Source organism: Apostichopus japonicus, chromosome 7, assembly GCF_037975245.1.
Source record: "Apostichopus japonicus isolate 1M-3 chromosome 7, ASM3797524v1, whole genome shotgun sequence".
In the NCBI taxonomy this organism is placed as follows: Eukaryota; Metazoa; Echinodermata; class Holothuroidea; order Aspidochirotida; family Stichopodidae; genus Apostichopus; species Apostichopus japonicus.
This window is the reverse complement of record NC_092567.1, coordinates 2,017,788-2,038,301: the sequence shown is the minus strand read 5'-3', so window position 1 is coordinate 2,038,301 and position 20,514 is coordinate 2,017,788. Positions and strand designations below refer to the sequence as shown.

Here is a 20,514-nt window from a genome sequence, read left to right as displayed (position 1 = left end):
CCGTAGTTAGCACAAGCATTGGTAGATCGCGCTGCGCTATCAATCGATAGTTCGTGGGTTTTGTAGGATGAGATTTAAATGGGAACTGCAGGCCTCGTCTACGTGAATACCCTTGACGTAGACTGAGTTCGTCTACGTGAATACCCTTTACGACATTGAACACGTTTTCAGCATTGACAACTCGCAGGAACTTGGCGCTTCCCTCAAGGCCAGGAAGGTCGACAATCTGATAATTCCGTGTTTTGACCCAATGTCGGAAGTGCGAGTCCACCTTGATGCTTGGATGAAGAAGATGAGATTTTATGGCATCGTACTTCTCCGCGCTGATGACTGGGCTCTTTGTTGAAGCAGCTTGGTGGTCGACGGTGTCCTGCATGTGATCTCGAAAAGCTGGCTCTTTTACCATGTTTACGAATATCGTCACTATATATCAGTACCGGTACCATATCCATGAGGTCGATAGTCACTGTTGGCCCAATCACATCAGTAATTTAGCAGATTTCTTAGAACCAAGGCCTGAAGTGATATGATACAACCTGATACATATGCCTGATTCAGCAATGGATTTAGGTTATATATCTCCATGATAACCAATTTATTGGAACTCATTGTATCACTATCAATTGATAAAAGTTTATTGAATTTATCATAAATATTTACATAGAAAATGGTAATTAAACGGGTAATTTTTAGAAAAATCGGTAATGTGTCCATTAAACAGCACTTGGCGTCATCCTGAAGTTTAAGAAAAGAACTTTGTCATTATCAAAATAGACATACAATCCTTCGATCTGCCTGCGCCACCGAGCGATACCTGCGCGATCTACCGATGCTTGCGCTAACGACGGATCCATAGATAGCGCAGCGCTATCGATCGATGGCGCAAATCGGTCGATAGCGCATAACATATATATATATATATATATATATATATATATATATATATATATATATATATATATATATATATATATATATATATATATATATATATATATATATATATATATATATATATATATATATATATATATATATATATATATATATATATATATATATATATATATATATAAGCAAATACCTCTTAAGTAATCCCCCTAGTAACACATTCTACAGTCCACCACCAGGCCAGCCTAAAGGTCAATAAGTTAGGACCTACTCACCCCTTAGTCTAAACAATCCTACCAAATGCTGAATCACATCATATTATAGCTGTAAACAATGCATTATATCATACTGTGTTATATCATATATGTATACACTACACAGCTGCCAGTGGGCTATTGGAATATACACAATAAGTAAGATTCACTACTCAAATACAGTTCTTTGTGTGAATTATTACCAGCAATTAATTAAGAACTTTACAGTAACATATAGGCTAAGGCTGTATGTATACAATGTAATGTTATTTACAACTATAGAAATGAGAAACTAGGTGCAAATCAAACTGTGTTTCACACTGTGTGACAACCGTAAAAACTTTAACGAAAATTTGAAATTAAGGATGATAGTGAAATGGTTCTGCTGAAAAAAAACCCTGATATCACTTGTAAATATGCACAACAAATTGAGACGTTTCACGTTTGGTGGGGAACAATATTGAGCGAGAGTTATATGACAAATGAAGATGCAGAAGCATCTTCCCTGAGTTAGATATTTATGGCAGCCATTCTTGCTCGAATAATATACTTATGTCAAATACAAAACATGAAAGGGTATTGCTGTCCTTTCCTCCCTCCTCCCTCCCTCCCTCCTCCCTCCTCCCTCCTCCCTCCTCCCTCCTCCCTCCTCCCTCCTCCCTCCTCCCTCCTCCCTCCTCCCACCTCCCTCCTCCCTCCTCACTCCTCACTCCTCACTCCTCCCTTTTCCCCGTCCCCGTCTCCGCCCTCCCCTCTCCCTCTCCTCCCCTCTCCTCCCCTCTCCTCCCCCTCCCCTAGGTGCCAGTCTTAATGTATATGCCGATGGTTAAAATGTCATGACCCTCGTCGCTAAGCGGTGAGATTATGTGCGGGGTACAAATTAGAAAATACGACTTGATCCGAGGTTAAAAACTTAGCTAGGCAAAGACATCATAGTACCGTGACATTATGTGATTTTCGTCTAAAGAGAACCGTTATAGTAGGTTCAATTTAGCGAGAATCTCATTTGAACAGTACCCATATTCAAAGTGCGTGTCATAACCAAAAAGCGTTACATAAAACAGGCGAATTTGAAAAGGTTTTAACAAGGCTTTCCCGTCATTAGTACGTACATTTAGTAACTGACGTTTCCCTGCTATAATATATGTAGTATGGCATCTGCCTCAGTTGGATAATTATGAATATATTTGTTTATGTTGCTAAGTTTACTAAAAGAAAAGACTCATATTTGAAAAAGTTTTACAAATAAAAGTAAACAGTATATAAATGTTACCCAAATACTCAAATCAGGACGTATGGTACATCAGTTATACGACAGGTTTAACACGGTGATCACGGTAATACATGAAGTAGTGGATGTGTTTCTCAAAAAATCTTTGTATATCGGATTGATGTCTGCACAATTTGGATATATTTACTGGTTGTGTAATATAATTCCGATACTGTCACAGTTACCTTAGATTTACAAAGGCTTGATGTATTGCTATGGCATTGTATGTTCATCAACACTTCCACAAACATAGTTGGACACAACCTCCCACTTCCAGGACCATTCGATACCAGAACCAATGATCAAGGATTGAATATAACATAAAAAGGATTTCCATATTATTGAAACTAGAGGTCATTGAGTCAATGATATTTACACCAATACAACAGGACATCCACTTGAACCCTGATTAGGAAAGTAAATACGGTTAACAAATTGTACTAATCAATGAAGGAATTAAGGGAGATGGGTATAGTGCAGGACCTGGTGACAAAAAAGGATCCACTACTCACCCTTACACACGCACACAGACACGCTAGAACGCATTTAGTGTCAGTTTGTATCCAAGTTGTTCCATTTTGAGTGCATGTGACATGTGTGTGTGTGTGTGTGTGACTTCCATTCGATGTTGATTTTGAACTCTTCTATGTAGTTTGCTTTCTTCTTTGTTTAATAGTTAATATATTGTACTAATCAATGAAGGAACTGAAAAATGTTAGTTAACGTACTCGCCCCTCACTACAGTAAACGGGTCACTTGTCACACGTCGGATGAGACAGCAATCTACAACTAAAAAACCTTTACTTGCACAAGTATCTAGAAAGTATATGAAGTTAATAGATTGTACTAATCAATAAAGGAATTTAGAAATAAGGGGTTCATCAACGGTCTATCGTGCGTTACTCACAGGATTAATGCACGATCGGGGGTAATGCAAGCGATGCACGAGAGCGTAGCCCGAGTGCATCCAGCGATAGCATTAACACCCGGAGTGCATTAATCATGTGAGTAACGCACGCTAGACCGTTGATTAACCCCGTTCATTCATACACTACCATTTGTGTGGGGGAAAAATCATGAAATAAAACATTTTTGGTTACATATAACAAAAGATTTTTTAAAGTGATGCCCATCAATTTTACCGTGCGTTACTCACAGGATTAACCACGGTCAGCTGACCTGAATGGACCAATAGGATTTAGGAATCTTTACTAAGTATGAATGAAGGTCAGTTAACGTATCCGCCCCACCATACAGTAAATAGGTCACGTGTCACCAGTCGGATGAGACAGCTATCTTCAACTAGAAAACCTATACTTGCACAAGTACCTACAAAGTTTATTAAGTCAATATATTGTACTAATCAATGAAGGAATTAAGAAAGGTGGATGGTAGTTTCAACTAAGCTCTGTGTTTGCTTTCTTGTTTGTTCCTCACCACTTCCCCAATGATATTGTAGCGTGACGTATTACGGGGTATAACATCCCCTGATAATACTTTTGGTAGTGGAGCCTCTCTTTTGTGTTCACCATGCTCATTGACCTGTCTGTATTCTGTGCGTGTATTTGTGCATTCTGTTACTGTTATTTGTCATACAGCTTCTGAAGAGGATTTTGCTAGGATCGAAACGTCAGGCCCACTTACTTTTACACATGTTTCGTTCTCGAAATCTTCCTTCGTGTAGCATGTTCTTGTAGTAACATGATTTTCATATGTTGTTCGAGTTTTCTAGAATGCACTTGTTTTTGATTGAGGTAATTATTAGAATTGAATGGAAAATTTCGAGAGTTAGAAATGAAATAAATACAGACATGCACTGCATTTGCACTGTAAAGCTTCTGTGAAAACCTATACCTAAGTGCATGTCCTCAAGTTCTATTTCGGTGTAGCCGACCTCACAAAGCTGCATTTTGAATTGATGTTTAGAGGATTGATTCGCATTAAGTAGAAAATCATTACCTTACTAATTATGCAGGTTATTCCTAAGTACCTGCGACAAATATAAAGGTTGAATGGCACATTGCTACGATCCGCATGTAAAATATAGTTTACATTCTGACGTACATGTGAGCATGCGTAGAAGCTGTAAATACGGTGATACGACCATAATCGATGTTGTTGACCATATAGCCATATTGGCTGTTCACTTTATTGATATAGCAAGGAACATTTACATGTGGTTCAGACGACGAATATATTGTATTCAAGAGACAAAACTAGTTTAACGTAACATTCAAGCAGTACGTTAGAGTAATAACTAACATACTTTTATATAGTAGGTACTAATTGAGAGGGCGAAATTAAACAACCTTCTAGTATTTAAACAAAATTATGGCTGCTAAGAAGGAGCATAAGGGTAATTGGGTGAGGAGATGGGAGGAAAGGAAATAACACCGTTATCTATAGCGTGTGTCTTATGCACAAGAAATAACACATTTCTCATATAACAGGTTAATTAAGTTTCTGCAGCGTTGCTGCTTTTGTTTTAACAATACAACAATCTGTACACAATCCTATACATACATCTTTATTTAGTCATGCATACAGCCAATGTATGATTCATTTATATTTACAGTGGTATGAAAACAAAAAATATGGCTGCTAGGAAGGAGCATAAAGGCAAGGGGTTAGGAAATGGGAGGAAAGGAATTAACACCGTTATCTTGCGCAAGAAATAACAAATTTCTCAAATGAAAGGTTTCACGAGCTTATGCAGCCTTGCTGCTCTTGTTTTAACAATACGGCAATCCGTACACAATCCTACGAAAATCTGTTTGTAGTCATGCATACAACCAATGTATCGTTCATTAATCTTTAGAGTGGTGTGTCTTTCGCTATTTTGGCTACTCTATACATATCACGTTTTATGCTAGACACACTCGAATCACAAGCGTCAAGGCCAAGCGTCTTGCAAATGTGATACCGTATCTAGTATCTGTCATTTTAAAACGCACAACATTGAATAATGCGGATGCTATAACACCAAGTTTGTTCACATTTCTTCGAACTTCAATCACCTCCATCGCCAACCCCCACCCCCCTCTCTACCTCCATGAGTCTCCCCTGCAAAAAGGAAAACAAAGTGATTGTGTCCTTCAATTGATGGAACCACATCTGACATTTTTACCCCTGTATAACAACCCCCCCCCCCCCACCCTGTTCTCCCGGGAACCATCATTACCTTTTCACACCAAAGTACATTTAAAAAAAATAAAATCAGTTTGCTACCATTTAACGTTATAAAAATTAGTGAAGCAAGACATGAACCTTTCTATCAAATTCTCAGCACATTCAAACTTTATACATTCCTAACATATCTTTGTCACTATATTTTCCGATCGACTCGGTTTTGCCTGATGATATCCGGGATAGTCGTGGTAATAGAGCCTTACGTGTACCTAGGTGCGTTTTACTGACAAGTGGCAGCTTTTCTACTGCAAGATATGGTACGGAATGCTTAAATTGCTAGAAACTAGTTTAATGTCTTTTTATGTTGGTTGCGTCAATACTAAAGCCTGGGTGACAAACTTTCAACGGCTGAACGAACACAAATACGAACAAGATATCACCATAAAGTAAATCGTTATACTGTTTACAACTTCAATATTGTTAAATAACATAAGAACTACGTTTGGTTTTTCACCAATGTAGGTTGACGCTACTTTCTTTATGGAATCATTTCAATTTTTCTATCGTTTACAGATTCCATCGGTTATGGGAAAAGTGTTGATCACCCCAGTCTTATTGAAAGTATCTGGCAGAAATATCTAACTCGTAAGTGAAGCACTTAATGCTATAGTAGAACATGCATTTAGTAAATTAACCACACTTATGGAAACGTTTTTTTTTTCCTGCTATGTAGTTATGTTATGATGTGTCTTATGTTGTGGTTTTTGCCCACATCTACTGATTCCTGCTATTAAAAACTGTCCATTAGCACCGTAATTTTTCCACGAAAATCCATGTCGGAAAGGAAGTCTTCAAAAGAAAAGCAAATGTCGTTTCCAAATAAATAGAGAATATTCCCAAAACACCAAATTAATAATATTTTCTAATAATAAGGAATATATATATATATATATATATATATATATATCAATAAACAATAACACACCAGAAAAATTCCACTTCACAACCGGTTTCGTCCTTTAAGGACTTATTAGGCGAAGGTAGGAATCGAACCCCGGATCTTCGTGTCACGAACCTAAGCCCGTACCACTCGCCCACAGTGATTCTACTGGTGTGTTAAAGCGTGTAAATTGGCTTTGACTAACTGTCATTACGGGCGTATTACCCAAGTATTGTGATTGTACAGAGTGCACCCCTGGCGCTTTGAATCTGCAATTTTTTTACACAATTTTTACACAGACAAACCACTCTTTATGGTAGCATACGCCCATTAAAAGCCCCATTGACTTACACACTAAATCACAAAAGTAATGTGGTCTCTAAGTCTAGATAGAAGTTTTCACTAGCTAAACGCTTCCCATCACCGGATAGCTGACAAGTTGGCTTTTCATGGCACCATCAATTTTTTGTACCATGACCATGTAGATTTTTTGCTATCCGAGCCGGAAGTTTTCGTCACTTGTAAACAAACCTCTTCACTCAGTGGTAAACAAATAACCTACGCTGCTCCCGGGAGGCCTAAAGGGGTCTAAAATTGCCTCAATTGACCCAATTTTCTCACCACATGTACTTCCATTCATGCTCTTCAACATGCAAGCCACAAAAAACTAGATTATGATTGATAACAGGTCACAAAAGATGTTCTCCCGCTGCTTTTTGGCACTTTTCCTGAAGGAGAACAATCGAGCGGATTGATATAGACTCTAATAGGAGTATGCCACCTTATAGGCAAGCCAAGCCGTAAATAAGAATTGAATGTGTAGCAAGTGGTATGACAGATATAAATGGATGGGTAGGATGGATGGATAGGATGGATGTATATGATAGAGAGATATAATTGGATGGATAGGATGTATAGGATGGAAGTATATGATCGATGGATATGATGGATGGATAGGATGGATGGATACCAAGTATAGAATAGATGGATACGATTGATTGATAGGATGGATGTGTAGGATGGATAGGATAAATGGATACGATAAATGGATAGGATGATAGAATGAATGGATAGGATGTATAGAATAGATGAATACGGTAGATGGATAGGATGGATGGATAAGATGGATGAATGTGATTAATGGATAGGATGATAGAATGAATGGATAGGATGTATAGGATAGATGGATACGATGTATTGATAGGATGGAAAGGATGGATAGATAGAATGATTGGGAGAACAGGATGGATTGGATTAATGGATAGGATGATAGAATGAATTGATAGGATGTATATGATGGATACGATGGATTAATAGGATGGATATATAGGATGGAAAGGATAGACAGATAGGATGATTGGATACGATGGATATACAATTGGATGGATAGATAAAATTGGATGGATAGGATGTATATGATGGATGGCTAGGATGTATATGATGGATGGATAGGATGGATGGATTGGATGGATACATGAATTAGCCAAAATATGTACCTCCTCCTATATGTTCTACACCTTTCCCCATATCTATGTTGACATGTGACAAATCACATGATTGGCGTAGGAAGAGATCAACAACTGAATGGGTTGGCGATGGTGATGGGGTGGGATGGGGTAGGTACATGGGCGGCGATCCTGGGGGGGATGGGGGATATATCCCCCCCATGAAAATGTGTGGAGGGGATGTAATACACCATATCCCTCCCACCAAATGCCAGGAATAAGAATATTTTCATGCCTTCATTTATGCATCATCGCGAATGTACGGCTCTTTTTAGCTTCATTTCTCGCCTATACCATAAACGCAGTGCGATCTTTTCAAATAAACCGTCTTTATAAAGCAAGAATAGTTGACTGTAGGCTTCATTGGCCCTATAACAACAAAATGTATTATTGCGCCCACGGTATTGATATAGTACATATATGCACCCTCATAGTATTCATATAGGCCCTATAGTAGGCCTACACACGTACATGTTCCCTCGAACAGCTGAGAGTCTCATGTTACCAGGGTAATGCTTAATTAGGGGCGTCGGAACGGTTCGCCGGACCAATATTCACGGCGCAAAAAAAAAAAAGGAGAAAAAAGTAGCACTAAGAAGAAAAAAAGGCAAAAAATAAAGAACCAAAATGAAAACATACTTCAAAATGTGTTTCAGAAGATTAATCGGGTACAAAAACAGACAAGGGAGAATGCACAGACGAAAAGCTCGGGAAGTGCCATTTCCTGCAATCTGGGAGGCATTTTTTCAAAATTTTCTCCATTACGCTACGCGCCAACCAATGGTGGCGCGTAGCGTAGTTTGACCTTCCAAACGTCCCCCACCCCCCGATAATTATGGTAGATGGCCACACTCTGATCTTCCGTACCAATCCCAAATAGCTTCCGACGCCCCTGTTAATACACGTACGTTTCACCTGGATGCCCTAGCAATCGGTACCTAGGAATGTAACTATGTGTAATTGTGTATTGCATGTGTATAGGCCTATAATAGCCTGCATGAGGCCATTTTCTTCATCGAATAATATAAAGAGCTCTCGAACATTCTAACGTAGCGCCTGAAACAAGATTGACAGGGGCAATTTTCCCAAAATAACACCCGAAATTTAAAAAAAAGTATTTTGGATCCTGCTTATGAGATATTTCGGACATGAAATCCCTATTTTAAAGTTGGGTATATGCCGCTTGGAAACCTCGGCAAGTGCCGTTTCCGGCCATCTAGAGAGTTTGTAAATCCCAAAATTTTCTTGTACGCTTCGCGCCAACTTATGGTGGCGCTACGCTTAGATAGTCAACAAGGTCATATCCCCCCCACTCGGAAGTACGGATCGCCGCCCTTGGGTAGGTATGCCAATTAAGCTATCAATATACATTTTTTATTACTGTGACCCACATGGAACACCGAACATTTTTTTAATTTTCATATCAAAATTTTCATATTTTATCCCGAAAGTTTCAAATATTTTTGGGAATTTCAGCCCATTCTCAAATTGAAACCCTTTCTTGAAAATCAAGTTTCTCTTAAATTGCCATCGTTAATTTATCCAAAATTCTCAACATTAGACTACTTTATCTTAAAATTAAAATTCTTCGAATATTTTCAACCTCTTTTTAATTCCCTTCGTGTAAAATGTCGAAACTTTTTGCTTTAAATGTTCGCCTTTTACTAGAAATGTTTATATCAAAAGGTCGACTTATCATATTAACATGTTAGCGTTTTATATCTATAATTGCCATTGCATATCTCGAAATCAAGATTTCTTTCTTATATAAATTTCAACTATTTTATCTCAAAAAATATTTTTTTCTTGATGAGGATGGTACTAAGTTAAGGGAAGAAGAAAGGAGGGGGGGGGGGGGGGGGGTTACACGAAGCAAGCACACTTTGGACTGGGCAAGACGCACGATGTTATTCTTCTACATTGTCATTAGAGTTCATATGACCCATTGTTTGGGTGGTCCAAGGCGTGTTGGTTTTGATTAGGGCATTAGTGGGTTTTCAGGAAGTTACATTTATTTACGAAGTGATGATTTAATGGTCATTTTAATTGGTCAAGCAAGACGCATTATGGTACTCTTCTACATTGTCATTAGAGTTCATATGAACCATTGGTTAGGCGGTTCAAGGCGTGCTGGTCTTAATTAGGGCACTCTTTGGACCGGGCAAGACGCATAATGGTACTTTTCTACTTTGTCATTATAGTTCGTATGACTTAATGGTTCGGTGGTCCAAGGCGTGCTATAGTTGTGATTGGGGCCTAAAGGTTTTTTGTTCAGGTCCCGTTACATTCATTTAAAGTAAATGCTGATTTAGTGGTCAGTTTAATTGGTCAAGCAAACTTTGGACCGGGCAAGACGCATGATGGTACTCTTCTACATTGTCATTAGAGATCATATGACCCATTGTTTGGGTGGTCAAAGGCGTGCTGGATGGATTATGGCCCAATGCTTTTTCGTTGTCCCGTTACACTAATTTTAGAAGTGATGATAAAGTGGTCATTTAATTGGTCAAGCACTCTTTGGACCGGGCAAGGCGCATTATGGTACTCTTCTACATTGTCATTAGAGATCATATGACCCATTGGCTAGGTGTTCCAAGACGTGCTTGATGGATTAGGAAACAAAGCTTTTTCGTTGTGCCGAAACATTAATTTAAGGAGTGATGATGTAGTGGTCATGTGAATGGTCAAGCACTGTTTGGACCGGGGAAGACGCATTGTGGTAATGTTCTACATCGTCTTCAGAGTTTATATGACCCATTGCATCATAGATAAAACTTCATTATCTTTGGAAAAATACACTAAATGTACTTTTTTTCAACGAAAAATATCTTGATGATCTCGTATACACGAAAGCATTCGGCTTTCACAGTTGTATATCGAACCATTACCGCATAAGAAACATGTGTACTACAGTTACTTATTCGTGAATGTCGAAAGAGAAACGAAGAAAAAGTATCTTACTTCACACACGGGTATTCATCTAGTGTCTATATCACTGGAAATGAATGGTTTAGTTCTATATTAGTGGAGTTGCAGACGTAGTAAATTCGTGGGAGTTGTTTCTTACCATTGACTTGTTGTTATGAAGATAGATTTTTTAATGGAGAAGAACCGTTGTTAATAGCTTAAACAGTAATAATTGATCAGAGAGATAATGTGACGGTATGGTATAGAGGCATAGGCTAGGATTTGTACAAGGCAAGCACCCAGTTGGGACAATTTGGTAACGGTAGTTAACACTGCAAACGGTACGCAAAAGCCATGCATCAAAGCATTCGTTCGAGCAGAACGAGCAGTGGCAAGAGACGTGACGCGCATGCACAGAAGGTGCATGGTGGCCGCACAACTGTACAATAATACCCATACCAGGTCATTCAATTTACGCCGCATATCCTGCAGAAACTCATACGACGACGAAAGCTAACGCGCGAAACTTTAAAAAGATTTAAAAAACATCAGCAAAGAAGGGGCTTACCTGACTTCGAGAAGATTTCAGTTCAACAAGGGTAGGATAAACTTGTTTTCTAAACATAATCTGTCGAATGAGTTGTATCAATAACGATTAATTTTTGAATGGACAAATGATTTGGAGTGGTATTTCCTACATACAGTCTCAAGTATAATGGCTAGCCAAGACCATACAATGCAACACTAATTACAATAGTACACAACTAACGTCATTACTATACAGTAGGCCTAGCCAGTAGTGGTCGTTGGTTTCAGTGATTAGGCCAGAACGCGTGTACTGATAGGTCTAATCCTATATATAAATTCTTCTGCTGCATTCCATTGGGCTTGTGTTTATATTACAAAGTTTGATCGTATCTTTCAGCCCACCCTGACCATATCCGATTACTAACAGCATACTGTTTCTGTAGCTATTCCACTTTCTTGTGCATGCTGAGCTACTTTACTACAAAACCCACTTGAAACCATATTAACCACCAAGGAAAACTTAACTTATCAGTCCATCACCACTAATTATCAGTTATTATACCTTTGATGGAGGAGAGGATTGAAGGAATAGATTATGTAAAGAAAGGGCTATTTTGAAGTGGTAACTTTACTCTATATATATGCATTCATTCATGTATCTGCTGTCAATTTCCAATTACAGACTTATCTTATCCAGTACTACTACCAGCCATCAGTTGATGATGTCAGAGAATCCAGCTACTTCTGAGATGAAGGTACAACTAGAATTTTTGGATCGCTTGCTGCAAACTTTTACAACTGTTACGTATCGTATGGTATATAACTTCTTACTGGAGTTCTATACAGTGAAAATAATGTTTGTAATAATGCACCACCATAATCACATGTGATAGATCTTAGTCCATAATTAGAGAAGCAATAGTCTTTGCATTTTTGGGGTTCCAAAGAATTGATTGTTGGCACGACCGAATGAATTCAGAAACAATACTCTGAGTTGTTTGATACAAACTTAAGGAGTCGCTACTACAAAACAATTAGTAGGCCTGCATAACTCTAGCAATCGGCAGGCGTAGACATCTGGCGGTTAAACGCTGGTAGTCCGCCAACTTAGCAGAATTCTTAGCAGAATGTCAACAGTGGACCAACAGTGTACGGCTGGAGAAATTTCAGACAAATATCATATATTAGCAAAATCATTTATCAACTACAAAAACACACTAATTCAGTGACTTGGGCCCGATATCCAAGACATTTTACGTTTTTCTATGAAGTAACAGCTGGCGGACCGGTAGCATGATATCAACTTACATTGACAGTGGTTAATCTGCATATTCAACATACAATTTTGGGCTTGATTTGATGTGATATTCACTGTGAGGAAGTGATTGTTTTCCATTTCTGTCCATAAATATTACTGCAAGATTGTGAGAAATGATGAGAGTGATCTGTAATTTGCACTGGAATTGCAAAACTTCAGTTTATTTCATATTCTTTATTCAAAAGTTAATCCTTGCACAACGTATGGTTTTGAACAGCTGTGTTTCTTTAATTTCTAATGTAGTTGTAACACATGCAATTATACAGTTAGTTTAAAGCTTTGTAAGGTTGAAGTGATTTTTTAAATTTCTTTGAGGTGTGAAAAGAAACACTTGATAAGGAGGTTACAGTAACAAAAGATTTGTCAAACAAGGGATTGAATCTTTTAAAGGGTTTTTTGAAGAGATGGAAGGCTTACAGTAACTAAACCATATTATGTCCTTTTCAATAACATATCCCTCAATTAAACAAGGTTCTTGTGAATAAAGCATTCCTGGGAGGGACACTGCTTTGGTGGCAATGGATGAAGCTAATGTGGCCAAAAATTATGTTCCTACTGGTGTTTTCCCAATTCACTCTACTTTCTTGGCAAAGGGATCATGGAGGCATCTACCATGTTTATTCCATTGTAAAACTACAAATCTGTCATTTGGATTCTTTTGTTGGATCCAGTTTGTTATCATTAGACAAACTGTCAGTACCACTGTAGAAGTCGGCTGGACACAATATTGTTCTTGTCATCCAACATGTCTTCTGATTTACCTTCTACTGCAGACTCAATCTTTAACAATATTTACCTTTCACAGCAAATTGCTTGTCCTCCACATGTGAGCAAAAGCGGTCCATCTGGATATAATTTATTTTGCCAAGATATTTCCAAAGGTAATACTTTTCTCTCTTGTAGTTTCTTATATATCATGTCATATGTTAAAACAATTAACAAATGGCATAGTCACTACAGCAGTGTAAATGAAACAAAATGTTGCCATGCATTATTTATTCTGTTTCAGGAAGATCATATTATGGTTTCAGAGGCAGATCATAGCAAATTTTACATTCTATTTTGCAGTTTATAAAGCATTTAAGAGCAGAAGAACATGATATCTATTTGACATAGAGAAATACCATCATCCAAGTTGAATTAACATCACATGGCACAAAATTATTGATGGAGGATGGAGTTTTTTTATTAGTTTTAAGTAGTGCAAACTCTCCATTTCTGGTCCCATTTGAATTTGTCAACTAATTTCTTAGAATTATATAGATCTTCAAGTAGTCTCTGTTTAGTGTTAAATACTGCAAAAAAACAGATTAAAAAATTAAAAATGTCACTAGTTAAGCTGTTATAAAGTAAGAATATTCTTCCTTATTGTGCATCATAGTGAAATGGTTCCATATTTGTATGTGACGGTTTTAATAATTTTTACCTAGATTTGAAACATCTCAATAACAAAGAAAAGTTTAAGTCATTTGCGGTGAGATGGGCAAATACTTCTGGGAAAGAGAAGGAAATGTATAGGAGGAGAGCATCAGGGAATGAACCGACAAGCATGACAGAGGATGATAGGTTGAAGGAATGGAGGAGAAGCAAAAGAAGGATTCTTGCAGAGGTACGGAACTTTTAATTGGATATGTTGGTCCCTTGGTCAATCTTACAAGTAAGGTGTGTCCCAGGGAGGCTACATCCTAGTTGAATGTACAGTTTGCGAAATATGGGGTTGCTAAACTAGAATTATTTTCTCATGTATCTGTCAACACAAAAAAAGTGATGTCATTATAGCAGATATGCTTGGAACTATTTCTTGTTTCTTCTTGATTCCTTTGAATGAAATAATGTATCTATAGTTCCAAGGTTTTCTTTATGTTTTTCTCAAGATTCCAGAGAGTACAACAGACAATTGAATGAAATTTTCCAAGTGTTAGTTTGATATGGAAAGCCACTTAGAGCATTCTGCCATTATAATATCATACAATCAAAGTTGTTAACTTACATTGTCATAGCAAATTTTCACATTTTTTTTCTGAAGTTACAACTAAGTGATCTACACGCTTCAACAACTGGCTGCCCCATTTCTGACCAACCTGCCCCCATATGCCCATATGTATATCATTTTTGCTTTAATATGAAACTGGGAGAAGCTCTATGCATCCAATTGGAGGAACAGAGATATTCGATAATATGGAAATGAACATACCATAGTGCACAACTGAGTAGGATACTAAAGTAATAGTACGAATATTTGTATAGTGTACATTTTTCTACTTAATAACATGATTTTTGTTCATGTTACTTTGATATAATACTGTCTCTATGAAATTATGATATTGACCCTCCTTTATTGCTTAATGGAGTTGCTGTTAAACTGTTTTCACTCATTTCAGACCAACAGAATGAAAGCTCTTCTCCCAGACTTTGCCTGGTACATGGTGTATCAGTCAGGGGAAGAGCTTTCCTACACTGGCTCCTCTGAAGGGGTATCCTTTGTGGAGGAATATGCAGAGGAAACCTCATCAATGTTTAGTGTTTATCTGAGGGGTGAGTTTTCTGACAATCTTAAAGGATGGCTTGAAATTTATTTTTTTGAGCATAATTTTTCATCAACAAGAGTCACATGAAGAACAGCTGTATGTGTTTTCACACCATGTCATCACAGACAGGATTGCAAAGTAAAGACCTTGAAAGGTGTTATAGTCATCCTCCACAACCAGATTGAGCAGGACCATTTGACCACAGCTGCATTTATAATATAAATTTTGTTACATTGTACAAGCTGGCAGCTCATCATTGGTGTCATCATCTTCAATCCATGCTGTGTCTACCTTTGGTATATGATGTACAACTGATATGGTGGTGAGGGTGTAATTTCAATTCAATTGAGCAGCATCTGTAGTAGAAGAGGTAATTACTGCAAATACTGTGGGATTTATTGAAACGTTTGAGACATTAATGCGTTGTAAAAGGTGAGAAGAGAATTGACGTTTTCCTCCTTGCAGAACAGACTCCTGTGTGGGAATTTCCCCATAGCCTTTTTTTATGTAACATTCAGCAAAACCTCGTACTAGTTTATAGATCTATGCCAAGGTAGATCTGCATCGGTAATAATAGACCAGGTATTTCTGACACCAATAAAGTGATTGAACAGTCATTTTTGTGTGTTTTGCTTTGTTAAACAGTCACAGCAAACAACACAGGAACAAACAAAAAAGTTACTGCAAAGGATATTCAGGACATCTTCAATGAAAAGTATGGTATGTACTATTTAACACAAATAAGTGAGCATATTTCTTATCTTTTTTGATGTTACCTTGCTAGAGGTGCTTTGTGTGCTCACATTTTGGTTAACAGGTGTTACTGTAAATTGCTTTTTGATTCATTACTGAAGGCAAAGGAATCTATGTTGCTACAATGACATCCATGTGTGTGCATTTGTTTGTATGTCAGTGCATTTTGTTGTAAACATAATAATTGGTAAAAATTTCCGACCTTTGCAGATTTCATACATGGTATGTTTGTTGCCCTTATGGAGTTAAAATAAACTTGTTTTTCATGCAATTCGGTGGTTATTTAATGTCACGGAGGTCAAATACTGGAAAACCATGTGTCCAAAATGATAACCACTAGAAATCTCATTATTAATTATAGGACTCCTTTTATTTGCACTTTTCAAAACTATAGTTCCCACTCAATATCTCACCCTTGTAGGAAGACATTTGTAGGGTGCATATTAAAGTGCATGCTATTGTCATATGTAATCATATGTATAACTGCAAAATCCCTTTTCCACTGTAATGCAATAGCAATTTCTTTTCCTAAATTGCTTGAAGCTGACATTGTAATTTACTGTTTGTACTATTCTCTCTGGTCATGTGTGTTAGTGTTCAACTTGTACAAGGCCCAGTGTTTGTTGCCACTGGTTGAATGATTGAGGATCAGTATCTCTTAACCTCAGCAACAATAATTCCTAAAACTCATTTAAAGTAGTAAGGCAAGTATTTTACAATGCACCTCTGCAATGTTGTATTAAAATTGTGAAACCAATTGATATGTGGTCAAACCATACAATCTCCATTTTTAGTTTGTCTAACAATATATTAAACAAACTATGAAAACCAATAAAACCTGGTGAAAAATGTTGCCTTCTTGTTATTAGTTTTCCCTCAATTCCATCACACCTACAATTCTTCCATTACCATTGGTTGAAGAAAGACTACTGCAATGAAGGCTTTGACTGGCCAGTACAGTAAAAAGAAAACATAGTTTAAAGTTTTAATTGAACAAATGCAGATGTTTATCATTGTGGCTATTTTGTTTTGCAGTGTAATTTGTTTTTTTGCTCTTGTTTACAGCAGAGGCAGTTGGTATTCCAAATGCTAAAATGCCGTACTCTCAGGTCGAAGTTCTGGGAATAAAGATGGAGGGCATGCCTGATGGCATGAACATTAGGCTGCCATCCAGATATGGTGGCAAGCAGAGAAGGGCAATCCATGCAGTTAAAGACAACTTGATATGTGTAATATCCAACAAATAAAAGTATGTGATAGTAATGTAAACTTTTTTTTTTGGGGGGGGGGGGATACTCCATTGAACAGTAACTAAATACAGCTTACCATAGAAGCAGGCTTGGTAAATTTTAGTTACTTTTCTTAGTTAAAAATATTAAAATCACCATTTACACCTCATCAATGCTTCATTCATCAAAATACATTTGCTTTTCACTAATATGTGAATACCTGTTGAATGAATGAAGTTGTTGTATGATTATACCACCAAGGAATACTTTTCACATCTTACCAGCCTATTCTCCAAATCTCATTTGTTGTTTTCTCCTTATCCGCAACCCCATGTTGGCTTTCTTTCCACCCTACAATGGCTATCAAATAACATACATTGCTATATATTGTATATGGTATATAGTATATTTTTAATGGGTGAGTGGTGGCAAATGGGAGATTTTGTACTGCATGTCACACCCAAAATATCAGTAAAAATGTTTTAGAAGCCTGTAAATACTGATACATTTTCACATATTAGTCTGTTAATGTGCAGTCTGTCTGCACATATGCTGCGACTGTATTTGTGACATGCACAACAAATGTTTCACAAGTGGATGGTACCATCTATTTCATTCCAATTTCCTATGAGTTGAAAAATTGAAAAGCATGGTATACTTCACATTTCAAAACATAATTAAAGCAGGTCAAGGGAAGACATGTCTGCAGTCAGTAAATGCACAAGTTTTGCATCAGTCATTCTCCGTTCCTTGAACTTGCATTTGATTCAATTAAACTGCATCTATAATTCTCCATTTTTACATGTCACCTTCCTCATGCATCTAAATTTCACTCCACACACATGTACAAATATAAAATCCTGCCAAATATCTTTTATATTATTCTTACATACCGTTTCTTTTGAAAAGCAATCAGAACCCCCCCCCCAGAACTTTTTCTTGCGTGGAGAGGGAAATAACAAAATTCAGTAGTGACTACTTTTTTTGATAATTGTTAGCAGAGGGTAGAAGTGCTCTTCATAAAACTGATAAATGATAATCTTTCGGTTATTAGTCTGTTATTTAAATTCCTTGTCTGACTATGCATTATTCTATGATCATAGAAATCACTGGATTTAATAATAAAACCTTAGCTTGCATTCATTTCAACGCTGCTGCGATCAGTCCTCTCCTTCTCTCTTTCTTTACAGACCTGTTCGTGCTGCATAGTCCTTCTTTTCATGGAGTCTCCAGGAGCTTTGTTTCCATCAGCTGTATGAGACATGCAAATTCTCTGATACTATTTAGGAGAATATATTCTTACTAGCCACACCATTCTGCATAAATAGAGGCATTTTATTCTACATTAGCATTCATGTTTTCAGTAATAAAGTTTATGTTAACTTCATGTTATCAGGTCTTTCGTATATAACATGTTAAACACTGTCAATCTTTGTTCAGCCTGACAGTCTATTTTACCACCTTGAACTTAAGAATGTAGCTTGTGTCTGTATACTATCTACTCACTTTATGTATGAGATTTTACACTTCGTAAGATGTGATGACCGTCCAACTTTGCACATCATTGTTAGCTTCTCTTACTTTTAATGCCTTGATCATAATCAGCTACTCTAAATCAGAATGATTTCAATCATTTATTTAAATTTTGACTTTAAATACTTTAAAAAGGATAGTCCAAGCCAAATAGATTTTTGGACAGGTTAAAAAAGATCATGAGCTGTGCATTCTGGGAAATTTGCATTCTAGTCCTATTTTTTTTTGTATGAGATGCTGAAAATTAAAGTTGGCACTTTTCATACTTAAAGTGACCTTGAAGCAAACAGGTAGATGTCATTGTTGCACAGTTGGAGATGATGTTTACTTTTTCTTTAAAATTTGAATCAATTTTTCTAATCTACTACTTTTCTTTATATTTTAAAATACACAACATGAAATGGTTTCACCTACACTAAATCCATTTGAAGGTCAAAGTACTAAGTGGTAAATAAAGATAAACACAGTACTTTTTGTCAAAGTGCAACAATTACATCACACTTGTTTGCTTCAAATCCACTTTTGGTTTAAAATCAGACAAATGCTGAAATTGAGAAATGATACATTGGAATTGAAAGAAAGTTCCACCAGGATGCTTAGATTTCTTCTATAAAACATATTAAAGGGAAAGTTTCGCTTAAAGTAGCCTTTAAACAAAACACTGATTTAAACCAGTTTTTAAATTTTAAACCACTTCATTATTTCTACTGTAAGGATGAACAGAGTTTTTTTTTGGAGGGGGGTTCACCATTTTCATTTGTGTAAGGGCCTATGTGTGTGTATCATTATCAATTTGAAGGTATGTACCCTATTGAACTGGGAACTGGGGTTCATTTGCCAGTATGTTATCTTTTTTTTCACATGCCATCACCTTGCCAACCAAATTTTCAGCTCTTTTAGCTATTTTTGCATATCACATCTATCTTCTTGCCATCCATCAGATCCTGTCCAGAGTTATAAAGAAATATATCTTTTTGTATTCAAACAAATTATATTTAAACTTACTATTACAAACCAACAGTGCTACCTACACATGGTTATCAGATTTTATGCTAAAAATCTTGAAGTAATATCAGTAATACAGGTATGTGGTGTTTAATACACATTAACAATCAGTGTGTCTGTATATTTTTCCATACTTTGTTGTGTTTTCAGTCATGTTGTAACCTTTAGTGCAACATCATAAGGTTCATTTTCCATGTTGTTGCTATGGTAGTGATTATAGCCACACATAGCCCCAACACTGATGCTTATAGCGAGTTCATCAACCCTGCACATTCTACACATTGGAATGATTTGGCAAATAGAAAAAGGGGAGAGTTGCATGCAAAAATGTTGTGATGTAAACTTAGTTATCATATTGCTAGAAAGCAATGATTTCCCAAGCCCCTTTGAGTACCTCACTATTTAGCTAATGAGAACAGGTGTTTTATATTATACATCAACTTATGACATTTAAATCCTTACTAAATCGTTACCATTAGCCACGTTCTCCAGCCCAGTCCCCAATTCAAATATTGAAAATGAAGAGGAATTTCTACATGGATTGAATGTTCCACTGATGTTTTTTTTTGGCACTGCAGTACACAAACTGTTACTTATTCTTTTTCATGCCAACCCCTCCCCTCCCACATCAGTTGTAATGCAACGCAACTAGTTGTGTAAAAATAATGTGGCAGGGCATTTGTGAAGTTGCCACCAAAAGATGACAAACGGATTCCCGATACGT

General features: G+C 36.9%; 3 protein-coding genes across 4 annotated transcripts in view; 2 read left to right on the top strand and 1 right to left on the bottom strand.

Annotated features, from left to right (window-relative positions):
* The window catches only part of LOC139969980 (uncharacterized), a 121,977-nt gene that overhangs the window by 9,531 nt on the left and 91,932 nt on the right, over nt 1-20,514 (top strand). The window contains exon 2 of one of the 2 annotated variants that reach the window (XM_071975477.1): nt 6,118-6,189. The exons of the other annotated variant lie outside the window; for it this stretch is intronic. The gene's annotated coding sequence lies outside the window, so the exon portion shown is untranslated. The remainder of the gene's footprint in view (nt 1-6,117; nt 6,190-20,514) is intronic. 2 annotated transcript variants of the gene reach the window in all.
* The window catches only part of LOC139969993 (uncharacterized), a 345,154-nt gene that overhangs the window by 264,750 nt on the left and 59,890 nt on the right, over nt 1-20,514 (bottom strand). The window lies entirely within an intron of this gene.
* Nucleotides 11,379-19,875, top strand: LOC139970289 (uncharacterized). The gene is made up of 8 exons (XM_071975969.1): nt 11,379-11,495; nt 12,107-12,179; nt 13,548-13,623; nt 14,173-14,351; nt 15,124-15,277; nt 15,916-15,990; nt 17,089-17,272; nt 18,443-19,875. Exons 2-7 carry the CDS (start codon nt 12,144-12,146, stop codon nt 17,268-17,270), a joined length of 702 nt encoding a protein of 233 aa, XP_071832070.1. The 5' UTR covers nt 11,379-11,495; nt 12,107-12,143; the 3' UTR covers nt 17,271-17,272; nt 18,443-19,875.